Source organism: Ctenopharyngodon idella, chromosome 19, assembly GCF_019924925.1.
Source record: "Ctenopharyngodon idella isolate HZGC_01 chromosome 19, HZGC01, whole genome shotgun sequence".
Classification (NCBI taxonomy): Eukaryota; Metazoa; Chordata; class Actinopteri; order Cypriniformes; family Xenocyprididae; genus Ctenopharyngodon; species Ctenopharyngodon idella.
The window spans coordinates 19907522-19919832 of record NC_067238.1 but is presented as its reverse complement, the minus strand read 5'-3'; the positions used below and the strand labels follow the sequence as shown (position 1 = coordinate 19919832).

At 41.6% G+C, this 12311-nt stretch overlaps 1 protein-coding gene across 2 annotated transcripts; it reads left to right on the top strand.

The window, feature by feature from the left end:
- Positions 1–613: 613 nt before the first annotated feature.
- On the top strand, positions 614–11980 carry LOC127501345 (zinc fingers and homeoboxes protein 2). Of its 2 annotated transcripts, none has more exons than XM_051873289.1 (3): positions 614–964; positions 7862–10514; positions 11312–11980. In XM_051873289.1, the coding sequence occupies exon 2, from the start codon at positions 8033–8035 to the stop codon at positions 10502–10504; it is 2472 nt and encodes an 823-aa protein (XP_051729249.1). In that variant the 5' UTR covers positions 614–964; positions 7862–8032; the 3' UTR covers positions 10505–10514; positions 11312–11980. The 2 variants fall into 2 exon arrangements, with proteins under 2 accessions (XP_051729249.1, XP_051729250.1); XM_051873290.1 differs by lacking the exon at positions 614–964 and adding an exon at positions 6587–7225.
- The last annotated feature ends 331 nt before the right edge of the window (positions 11981–12311 follow it).

The following is a 12311-nucleotide window of genomic DNA, read 5'->3' as shown; positions in this document are numbered from 1 at the left end:
GTGTGTTCCGCACATCACACGTCACTGGTGTGTGTTTGTGCGTAAATATAAATAAGTATTTTAGACCGATTTAATATTTGAGCGCTCGCGAATCCGCCAGCAGAGGGCAGCAGTTCATCACGTGACATTCCGCTCTACACTTTATACAGTACAGAGCAATAAAATAACAGAATCAATGATGCAAACATCATCACATATGAGAGAAATTCAGAATCTGCTGTAAATCAGCTCTACAGAAGACGTTATTCAGCTATTGAGCTCAAGTTTTGTTTTCATTCAGAAAACCAAATTCAGAATGGCCTCATATCAGAATACACAGTGCATCAATTTGTTGGCATCAGAACTGGACCACGCAGCAATGGAAGAAGGTGGTCTGGTCTGATGAATATATATATACACATACACACACCAAAGCAGTAATTTTTTAGCACTCGTCTCATGAGATGCAGGTTCGAGTCTGGCCTGCGTCATGTTTCATTCCTCCTCCTCCTCTTGATTTCCTGTTTCCCTGCAAAAAGACCCTCAAAAGATTCAGATTTTTTACAGATTCAGGTTTATTTCACTGGTTAGGATTAGCCTATCGCTCTCTTTTTTTAATATTCAGAATTGTTTATGTAAAAATCCAGTGAGAAATGAGGCCATATGAAGAGTGTGTGTTTTAATAAGTAATGCTGGATTAAAGGATTCCAGCTGTTGTTGTGTCTGGATAGAGAATATTAATACAGTAAAACATCATACAGACGAGCACGTGACTGATCTGTGCTTGTGTATGTTGAGTATTTATAGTTCATGTTCATTGACGTATAAACTCTGAATGAAAATCCTCGCGCTTCTCTGACGTACCGGATCATGTGTCGGTTACCGTAGATTTCTCGTGCTCGACTTTTTCTCCGTTCTCGTCTTTTGCTCCGGTGTCGATCTGAGCGCGACTTTCCTACGGAGGATCACGACGCGTTTTCAGAAGGTGAGGCTTTCCGCTTCGATTCACTGTTATTGCGACTGCTGAAAGTTTCTGGTTGAAATGAATCGCTCGCGCTGAAGTTACCGGCGCGCGCCGCTCGCGCTTCCAGACAGCAGCGCGCGCCTCCGTGGGGCTCGGACTCTGAGCTCGCGCCGTTAGCCGGTTAGCCGCGCGCGCTCTCTGTGCGTTTACAAACGGGCCTGAACACAAACGACACCGAACCGGTTTCTGAAGGAAAGATTCAACATTTTACAATATTCAGTCGTTTGCTGCTTTCATGTGTTTTCACTCGTTCGTGTCTTCTGTTTGTTTGATCGTTTTGAGTGAGTTTAGTCTGTATTTGAAAGAAACGATTCTGACTGATGTGAGGCTCGTTCATTTAAGCTGCTGATGAAGTTTGAGAAGGTTGTGTTTGGTGTAACATTACTGACATGTTAAGTTCTGAACGACTTTAATCTGCCATCAGTGAATGAATGAATGAGCAGCATGTATCATCATCATCATCATCATCACATGTTATGAAGTGACTTTATGACATCTAACGCTGATCTTCTGTGTAAATCTCGGCTGTCTTCAGTCAGTCTGTTGCTCACTGGTTTCCAAGGTAACAGCTGTTTGACTTCGTGACACACTCATCTCTGACTGATAACTGAACCCTTCCTGATTGTAACATTGAAACAATCATTTTAAAGCTGCTTTGAAACAGTATGTATTGTGAAAAGTGCTATAGAAATAAACTTGTATTGAATTGGAGTCACATGAGTGGAGAGGCCGAGCACTTACTTAGCTAATAATATCTAACATGAGGAAAACTGAGCCTGTTTATGAGCATTGTGACATTTTTTAATGTCAGTTACAACAAATAGAACCATGACATACAAATACAATATAACTGACATTTGAACATCTTGATTTATATAAAGAGAATCTGAGTTTGGGTTCTGAAGAATAATAAAAAATAATAGTCAAAAAATAGGCTTGAATTTGCAAAACATTCTTTCCCAAGCTGAACATGTTCTTAAAGTCCCCATGAAATTAAGATTGACACTTCTAGTTGTTTTTTGTTTGTTTGTTTGATTTGTTTTTATAGAATATTGAAGTATGATTTATTGGCACACATCATTAATTATTGTGTTAAATTCATGTTCCTCATAATCTTGTATCAGAATATCTTCTCCTCCCTCTTGCAGCATCTCTTCTCTGATGATGAGGGCGGGGCAACCTGTCACTCACATGAGATCCACCAATAGCAAACCGCAACCATCCAATCAATTCCCCACAGACAAAATCAAGCCCCGCTCTACATTTGTTCTTGTTTGCGAAGCAGTTAGGGGAGAGAAGTTCTGTGCGACTTTTACCCTGAGCTTCGTCTCGTGTATCAGACTCCACAGATGAGACCGCTGAGATTATGATTATGATGATGATGAGAATATAATATTCCTAAACGGTGACTGAAGCTTTTATTCTGGGAGGATCATCTCTGTTCAGGAAGTTCACAAACCCCCAGTGAGCTTGTTCAGTGTTTTATTTTGATTGGATGATGACATGGCAATGGGCGGGGTTTTCTTGCCATACAGTCATGATAATTTGGAGGAAATATTTATTGTCATTAAAAAAAGCTTCTGTTATTCTTTCAATAAATTTATAATTTTATTTAAATTAATTCGATTTTCAGGTGAAATAAGACCTAAGATTCACCTATGTGCATTTATAGTTAATCTGAAAATTATTGTTATCGGAATTAGTGTTGATGTATATAAATCAAACAATTTATTTAAAAACAATAGAAGTGTAAAACAATAGAAGATAAGTGTGTGTGTTTGCCTGTATCTATTCTTCGAGGAGGCTTTTGAAGGAAGGTCAATATTGAGTTTGGCTGCAGACAGAATTCCTGAGCTGGAATACATCTTATTGGATGTGTGGGTGGGGGGCGGGGCTTAGCACTGCACTCCCATTGGCTGTCACTGGTGACTGTCACCTTGACACTTGTTCCTCACTAGTGTGTGTGTGTGTGTGTGTGTGTGTGTGATTCTATAGAGAAAAACAAATGGACTGGCTGAGATTGTGCTGAAGCAGGTTGGAGGAATTTCAATAAAACATCCCTCTCAGAAATATTGTTTATTCAAGCAGTTTATTCAGTCGTCTGACTGAAAGAAAATGTATCATTTCAAATCCTTCCTCTCTAAACATGGACATTATACTTTCATGTATTTATAAAACACATCAACACTGTGTGCGATTGGGGTTGTTTCAAATGAAATGTGTTTTACATTTGCATTTATTCGTTTGGCAGATGCTTTTATTCAAAGCGACTAACACAGCGCTTCATCCTCAGCAGGCAGTAACATGAGAAGTTATGAAAAAAGTTCCCAAATTAGACAATAGAGATGAAGATATGACTGTCAGGATGGTTTTTCATCAATTCTCATCTCTGCTTCTATATTCAGATGAAAACTAAAACCCAAACAAAACCATTTTACAGGAAAACTCAACTTAGTCTTATTGTTTGATATATTTAACTCTTGATTTAATATGAAATCATTTTTAAGTGTTTATTTTGCATGTCCCAGTCATTGTTATTTTCTTAATTTAAATCGAATATGCAGTTCTACCTAAATGTAACTTTTATTAAAATGAAGAAAATCATTGTCAGGGTCACGTTAAGCTTCTTTGTGTTTTCGTTCATGTGCTGTGTTTCCTTTCAGTGTAGTTTCTGTCTCCATAGTTAGTGATTCCTCCTTGTTTGTTACCTTGGTTACTGATTAGTCCCACCTATGTCTTGTTCAGTTCTCAGTGTGTTTATACTCCGCGTGTTGTTCAGTTTGCGGTCGGTTATTGTCAGTGTTTGATGTGTTGCGTTAGTATTTTCCCATGTAAAAGACTTATTATTGTTATTCTGATCATTTGTGTTTGGATTGCACAGCAATGTGACAATCTTATGCTTTTGTTAATATCTGTGTTGTTTCATGTAAATGTATGAAAGATGTGACTTCAGCATTTGTTTGACAGTGATATTTGCCAGTCTGGGCCTTCAACTCCAAAACATTTGGAAAGTATTGAATTGTCAATTCACAGAAATGATTTGAAAGAGTAATGCCATGGGTTATGAATGTATATTTAACATAATTTTGAGTCTGTTTGTAGAGAAACCTGAGGTTACACTTTTATTGCTTTGGATAAAAGCGTCTGCTAAATGCAAAAATATAAATGTTCGATGAGCTCATAGAACATCATCTTAAAATGTAGGAATCTAGCATACAGTGTGTCTTGTTTCCCAGTTACCCCTTGTGTATTTAAAACCCAGTGTTTATTGTTCCTTGTCTGGTATTGTCCTTTGTTGGATGTTTCTATCTGAACCGCTCAGTTTGTTAATGCCGTTGTGGGACCCTAATTGGACATTGGTGTTGTACATTGATTTGGCATTGCAACTGAGTTGCTCTGCATTTACTGTGGGTGTCATGGAAGAGGAATGCGGCCCTCCCATGATATCTGCTACATCACAGTCTCCACCCGTCATGACCTCCACACCACAGTCTCCAGCCGACAAGGCAGTCACGCCAAAGTCTCAAGCCGTCATGTTCTCCATCGAGTCTGTGAGTCTCAGAAGTTCTCTCACCATCGATTGCACTCCCTGTTACAATGATGGCCATTCTATGTGTCTGGGCTGTGTATGTTTTTTCAGTTTCCCACAAGGCAGCGGCACCTGATTCAGTTTTGTCTGAGGCAACGGCTATTGTTCCCGAACTGTCTGTATGTCCTGCTATGGTCCAGGAGGCCACTGATGAACTCTCTGTGTCACCGTCCATCCGTGAATTTCTTGCCCGTCCTGTTACAACCACAGTGGTTGCCTTGAACTTTCTGCCTGCCCTGATATGATGAAGGATGTTATCAATGAATTCTCTGTCTGCCCTGATATGATGACAAAGGTCGCTCCGATACAACCACGGAGGTCGTCTATGAACTCTCTGCAATGGCTACAGAGACCAACCCTAACCTCTCTGCTCTTTGTTACAGTTCCTTCTGATCGGCTGTGGTGGTCCTCCATTACGCCTTGGTGGTTTTTAGCCCCGCCTCCTCCACCGTGGTGGTCTCTAGCTCCACCTGATCTGCCTTGGTGTTCACCGGGGCTTGATTTTGGGAATTGATTGGCTGGTTGGATAGTTGTGCTTTGCTATTGGTTGATCTCATGTGGGTTGCCACACCCTCATCATCAGAGAAGAGATGTTGCTACAAGAGGGAGGGGAAGATATTCTTATTAAAGATTGTAAGCCACTTGAATTTAAAACAATAATGATGAGCAATGAATCATTTAGATTAAACATTGCAATATTCCATAAAAAAAAAACAAGTGTCTATCTTGATTTCATGATGACTTTAAGTTAAAATCTGCTGGAACACCGAGATCACGGGTCATGTGTGGCTCTTGAGTTCCTGTATGAGGGTCAGATGTCACCTGTGGTTACCATGGTAACAGAGAGTTTAATCAGATGTCCGTGTTTAAAACCTGCTCTTCTGTGATCTTTTGAGAATGTTCAGGAAGATTGTTTAATGTTCAGCACTGGCTTGAATAATATTCTGGTTGTGTTTCACAGAAGAAAGAAATGCTTTGAGGATAAGTAAATGATGACAGGGCTGAATTATTCTAATGTTGTGGGTTTGAATCCCAGGGACCCAAGTGCAAAACAATGTGATTGTGATTGAGTTCAACACCAGCGGTGATCCTCGAGTCACGTATTACACTATATCGTGTGTGTGTGTGTTAGCTGAAGACTGCGACAGAGTCTCATGCAAGTTTTATAATGACAGTCCAGCGCTGCGTTGATGCTGAATGTGTCATTACTCACAATTCCACGTGTGTGTGTGTGTGTGTCCTGCTCAACATGCCTGTCCAATTACACACACACACACGTGTCCCTGCTGTGCTGCTCGCTGTCAGGCTGCTGTAATTAATGAACATACAGTGTCGCTGGGCTGTCACACTCTCACTGTTGCTATAACAACAACATGCAAATGAAGCTTGGCTTAATGTTTTTACATTTCTAATCAGGAGAGAGAGAGAAAAGCAATTTATTCCCTCCAGCAGCAGCGATGTGATTCCTCCTCACGCGCCTTCGGTCCGCTTCATTAATATTACACACGCGGGTCCAGGGCTTTACCCCGATGCATTCGTTTCCAGCGTCCTGATGTGAAAGAGCTGGTCGCAGATAAACACACGCTCCTCCGTTTTGACCATCATCTGGTTCATTCCTGTTCTGCAGAACTCAGTAACTTCACACAATGAATCTGCTTGTGTAGCGACATATTTCTATAAAAGGGGCTATCAGAATCTGCTCTGATCGAGATCAGACTCTTGATTATTTACACAGTGACCAGGATAGAAACAAGGAGCCAAAGTTATTCATTACTCAGTGAAAGATTGACTGTTCGCTTACATTCATTCATTTTCATATGTTTTATTTTCACATCTTTTGAAATGTTGATCTTATCAAACTGATTTGTGTCATGTGATCAAACAGGATTTAATGTTTTAGAAAGACACCAGCTAATGCCACGAAACATCCCAGAACTCCGAAGATCCGTAGGTAATACCCTCTGATTCTTGTGCTGCTATTTCCCTCCAAAATAATGTCATGTCCTTTAGGATGATGTCATTAAGGACCTGGCTTTTGTTAGTTGAAGGGATTCTGCATCTTTCTTTGTAAGTAATTATTTTACTGGGAAGATACCGCATACAAAAGGAAACAATTGGCTGTAAAATAACTTTTGAATCTCTATTTTTCTAAATCTTTTGGACAGAAACAAAAAACACTGAAAACATGTGAAGGAAATGCAGTTTATGTAACATTATTTTCTATGACATTCATTTGACTATAAATACCTCTTTAAAATGTTCTTATGGCAATGAGTAAAAAAAGGACACTAATATGATTAACATCTTTAAATATTTATCCAGTATGAAATGACATGATTGGGACATGAAAATATCATTATGTGTGAGTACAATGTGGTCTCTGTGTGTGTTTCTGCTGATGTGATGAATGTATTCATGTGAAATGACCTGCGGCTCCATGTGTGTTTGGATTCTCACAGTCAAATCTCCTCCGCGTGCCAGAATCGCCTCATTGACCCACAGGCCTTGAGATCTCAAACGTCTGGGATTTGATACAAATGAATACAAACCTGTTTCACATTCCCCTGCCACTAGACACTTTCTTTTCGCTTTGTCTTTCTCCTCTCGGTCTGTGATTCTAGCTAAAGCCGTTGGTAAGTCTTCTGTCTTAGCTGAGTTTTTGGCTTTGCTTCTGGAATGCTTGAACTCATGAACCTTCTGTGCAAACTCTCCTCAGTCTTTCTTTCTCTCCATTGAAAAGTGTGCATCTGCTTTGTTTTTCATTGGTGTTTATTAATTATTTGTAGTATGTACCACACTGCAGTATATATATGTATATAGCACCAAATATTGTGCACCAAAATCAGTCATAATTCAGTTTTTCGATAACCATTTCCAACCTTCTCTCTGAGCCTTAGAATTAAACGGGTCGTTTTTGCTGCTCTGCATGTAAGACTTTTATGTAAATGCTTCTTCACATGTGAAATGAGTAACAGTAAGTTCAGCAAGACATTTTTCACTGGGAGGGAGTTTTCATTCTGAAAAGTTACAGAATGTTTTTATAGTCCAGTGAACTCTTATTTCAGATAATCAAGAAAACATTTGCGCAGAAACTTTTACCTAAAGACACGTACTGTGCTCCAGAATGTGTGTTCCATGGGAATTAATTAAACCCATGATGTTACCATTTCTAAAGCTGTGCTCTTCCAGTTACAGGATCTGATTGGTGTCATTGACCTCAGCCTGCTGAACTCTAATAAAGTCGTTTTGTATCTGTTCTGTTTGTGCAGGTGAGCTCTGTGTGACGAGCCTCCATGACACGCAGTTTCACAGATGAAGCTCCGTGCCTGTGGGAGCGTCTGATGCCACCTGCCCAAATGCTGGGTTTTCACTCTGATCCCCTCGTTCCTCATTAAAATCCCTCAGCAGATCATCCCCTGCCAGTCGTCACCATACTCATCATGTCAAGCCGAAGGAAGTCGTCCAATCCCTGTGTGGTCCATGCAACCTGCTTTACGCCAGAAGAATCTGTGGAAATGGATGTTTCAGTGGAGACTGTGCTGGACAGATATGCACCTGTTCCGTCTTCAACGGATGAAAGCGGGATGTCATTGAATGATGAGGAAGAGGAGAAGTCTGATGGGGGTTCTGCACCGGAGCCGGGTTCCTTCTGCAACTACAGAGATCATGAGGACTTCTGTCAGTCTGAAGGACCAGCCAGTACATTCTATGTTTGCACCTTCTGCAATTTCCGTACCAACCACTTTGACTCCCTCTCATGTCATAATAAAGTTCAACACCCAAATGAAAGCCGTTTCAAGTTCAGGCAAACCATGGATTGCGAGAATGATGGTTCCCTTCTGGATGCTGTAGATTTTGAATATGAATTGGGACCATTGGTACACTCCAGCAGTTCAGCAGGTGAAGAAACTGGAAAGACAACAAAGGAAAACAGCAGCATTTTGGAGAAAGGACTAGAGGTGGAGAAGGAGCTGGATAGTCCAGTTTTGAAGGATGAGATCAGGGCAGTGAGCGTAAATGGTACGATCATTATTCCGGAGCCCATGTGTCATGTCACTCCTCTGCTACAGCGACCTCCCAATCTCAGCATCTCTCCAACAATCGCAGTTCCTCTTCACACCAGCAAGTACAACCCCATACTGGACAGCAATACCACCCTGATCACATCTTTCAACAGATTCCCATATCCGACCCACGCAGAGCTCTCCTGGCTCACTGCTGCCTCCAAGCACCCTGAGGAGCAGATCAAGGTATGGTTCACCACCCAGCGTCTGAAGCAGGGCATCACCTGGTCACCTGAAGAGGTGGAAGAAGCTCGTAAGAAGATGTTCAATGGCAGTATACCACCCCCACACCAGACCTGTGCGGTTTCACCTACACCTGCTGGAGAACCATTCAAGCCCGGGCAAGCAATTTGTCATGTATTTGGACAGACCAGCCTTCCACCATACAGCACAGCTAATATTTCACCCACTACTTGTACACCTGCCACTTTTACAGCTGTCCGTCAGACACAGACACTTAAGCGCTCTTTAGGAACTCCTCTCTTGGCTTCGGAGGTCAAACGGCCTGTTGTTCCCCCAACTGGAGACCCCAAAGAGAGTCTGCGCATGCCCCCTCCACCGGCTCCACCACCAGAAAGACTGGCTATCGCTTCTTTTCCTGGGTTCTTGGAGACTAAAACATCTAGCCCTGCTCCTATGGTGGCCTCAGACATGAAGAGACCTGTTGCTGCAAATTTTGTCCCACCTAAAGGGAAACTCCCAATGGTTCAATCCAAAGACAAGATACCTGCGGCAATTCCTTCAGTGGTGCCCAAAGAAAGACTCCCTTTGTCACCCATAGTGTCCACCAATCTCAAAAGATCTCTAATTCATCAGCGAATAAACAATCGTACTTCTGCCACCTTCTTCGTTCCTAAAAACAAGTTATCATGCTTTGGTAATGGTGTAACCGCAGTAGCAGCTGTGACGACCCCACAGGTGAATAGGCCAACAATCATTCAGAGTCTGTCTGCCGTGCCTCTGTCCCCGTCACCGACACCGGTCCTTCAGTGTAAGTCTACAGAGCCACCAATGTTCCCATGCTTCAGTAGTCAGAATGGTAAAGAAATCCCCCATGGGGATGTTAAGCATTGGTTTTTTGACCAAACTACAATTTCCCAGAATGATTCCCAGAACTCATGTGTTGAATTTGCTCTGAGGGAGCGTTCAGTTCCCACTCATTTTCCTCTACTGGAGAGAGTGAAGGACAAGAGTCCTGGACAAATTAAGCTTCTAGAGGAGAGTTTTCAGAGGAACAGTTTCCCACCCTATAATGAGGTCCAGTACCTCATGATCACCACTAGACTGTCCAGAGAGGAAATTGAAAGCTGGTTCTTGGAGCGCCGAGCACTTCGAGATGATTTGGAACAAGCCCTGCTGAACTCCATGGGTTCTAAACAGGAGTCCCAGCAGCCCGTCCTCAACGGAGCCCAGAGACGCTCTGGCCCCCATACCTTCAGCCCTGTGCCTCCGAACAGCAAGTCCGTGAACCTTCTCAAAAATGTCTTTGTCCAAAACCGATGGCCTTCGCCTGTGGAGTTCAGGCATCTGGAGATGCAGACGCGGTTGCCTCGCACAGAACTCGTCCGTTGGTTCCGAGATGGTCAACTAGCTCAGCAGAGCCACGTCCTAGACCGGAAGGAGGTGTTTGGAGAGCGAAATGGCTGCTGGGCTGCAGACTCCACAAAACGGCCAAGCCCAAAGGAACGACCACTTAGAGAAGAGAACAGCAAACCCAGCAGCCCAGAGATCGAAAACTGGTTCAACAACATGCCCGGTCAGCACACGGGCAGCAACGGGGAAGTGATTGAATATGGCAGAGGGGACTGTGGAGGGAAAACATGTGAGCCGCTCTCAGACTCCAGTTAGAAGATGGAAGGTATGTTTAAAGATGAGCAGAACAGTGTTGTCATGAAAGTCTGAAACCTCAGTCGTGTTTTTTGGCGAGGTGTGTATTGAAGGAATGTTCAATACAAGTAAAGCTGTGTTGACAGGTTTTGTGGCATAATGTTGATTACCACAGAAAATTATTTAATAAAATCATCTCTTTAGTAAACTCGTAACTGGACCAGCATTCCTTACTTAAATTATTCAGTAAAAATGTTAATTATTGGAGCTGTTGTAAAAATTACACTTTTTAAAAGTAGAACTACTATTCTAGGCAGATGAACATATAGGCCTACTTAAAGGGATAGTTAACCCAAAAATTATCATTCTGTCATCATTTACTCACCCTCATATTGTTCCAAACCTGCATTACTCCAGAAGAAAGTAAAAAGAAGAAATTTTGAAGAGATGTGTTTTTTTTTCATCCATATAATGGAAGTCAGTGGGCTAGTAGTTGACATTATTTCCCAAATGATTTTGATGGTACTTAACTTGCATTGAACCTGTAACTTTCTATTGAATAAAACAATCATAATAATAGAAAGGAATGACCGCAGGTCAAACTTGAGTGAGAGATTTCATTATAATATTTAAATATCATTATTATTTAAATTAATTTTAAAGCATCCCTTTGCGTGTCTGTGAATGCGACGGTGAGGCAACATCAAAGACTTTTCAAGATGAAATGTGTGTGAAAGCATGTACATGCGCATATATTTCGATTTGTTAAGATTATCAGGTATAATGAGCGAGCCGCACCTGTTTAAAGTTGTGATTTTCCCTCCACAGGTGAGAAATGGGTCGTTACTGTCGCTCTGGAGAACCGGTTCCGTGGAAGTACGTAAGGAACCGCTGATGTCACTTCTGCTCTCTTCCTCTGTTTGCAAAGAGGCACTGTGGGAACGTTGTTGTTACGTTGTGTGAGTGTTGTGTGTATGTTTTGGATGTTAAAAGCACTGAGGAAACTTCTGTGTGCCAAAGCTGGAGTCACTGCATATCTGTACTTTTAAAAATGTTCTTGTAAACGTACTTTCGCTGCAGATCTGTACATTTTTATGGCGAATTTTGTTACATTTTATAATGGGAAAAAGTTTCGGCTGTTTTTTTAGTGGGCATGTTGTATATTCCCTAACAGTCTGTGGAAGGAGATGCCAGAAACCACGAGGTGCTGAAATATTCTCTGGACACATCACCTGCTACAGCCCATAATATGATTTTATTGACAGAAATCACTGTTGAATATGCACACAGATGTCTGTTTTACACACTTCTGCTGATGAAGACACACAGTGCTGATGTTTAAACTGGTTTGTTTGCAGTCTTTGTTATTGCTACGCTCGATAATCTTGGACTCACTCGTAATGAACTGTTTCTGTTCTGTAGTGTCAATAAATGCATCTGTCTGTTCACCCACAGACCGCCGCTGGAATCCAATAAAACACAGCTGGATTTATTGTGTTTGTTTGTGAGATGTCATTGCTGTAATATATTTCACATGAAGCTTCTTTCCCTTCGTTTTGTTCCATAGATTCACTTCGGTCTCCAGCTATGAAAGCTGGATTCATGATAACAGATCATTATGAATCAGAACAGTTTCATCAGATGTCTCAAATCCAAAAACATGGGTGGACGTTTGTGATTGGTTGATCCGGTTGTTTGATACTGATGCTACTGTATTGAAAACAAAATATAATTTTTTTACATGGCTGCGGCGTAAACATCCCCCACATTTACAAATGTCAGAAGGTCATGCTGTGAATTTCATTTTTTTGGGTGAACGAACACTGCA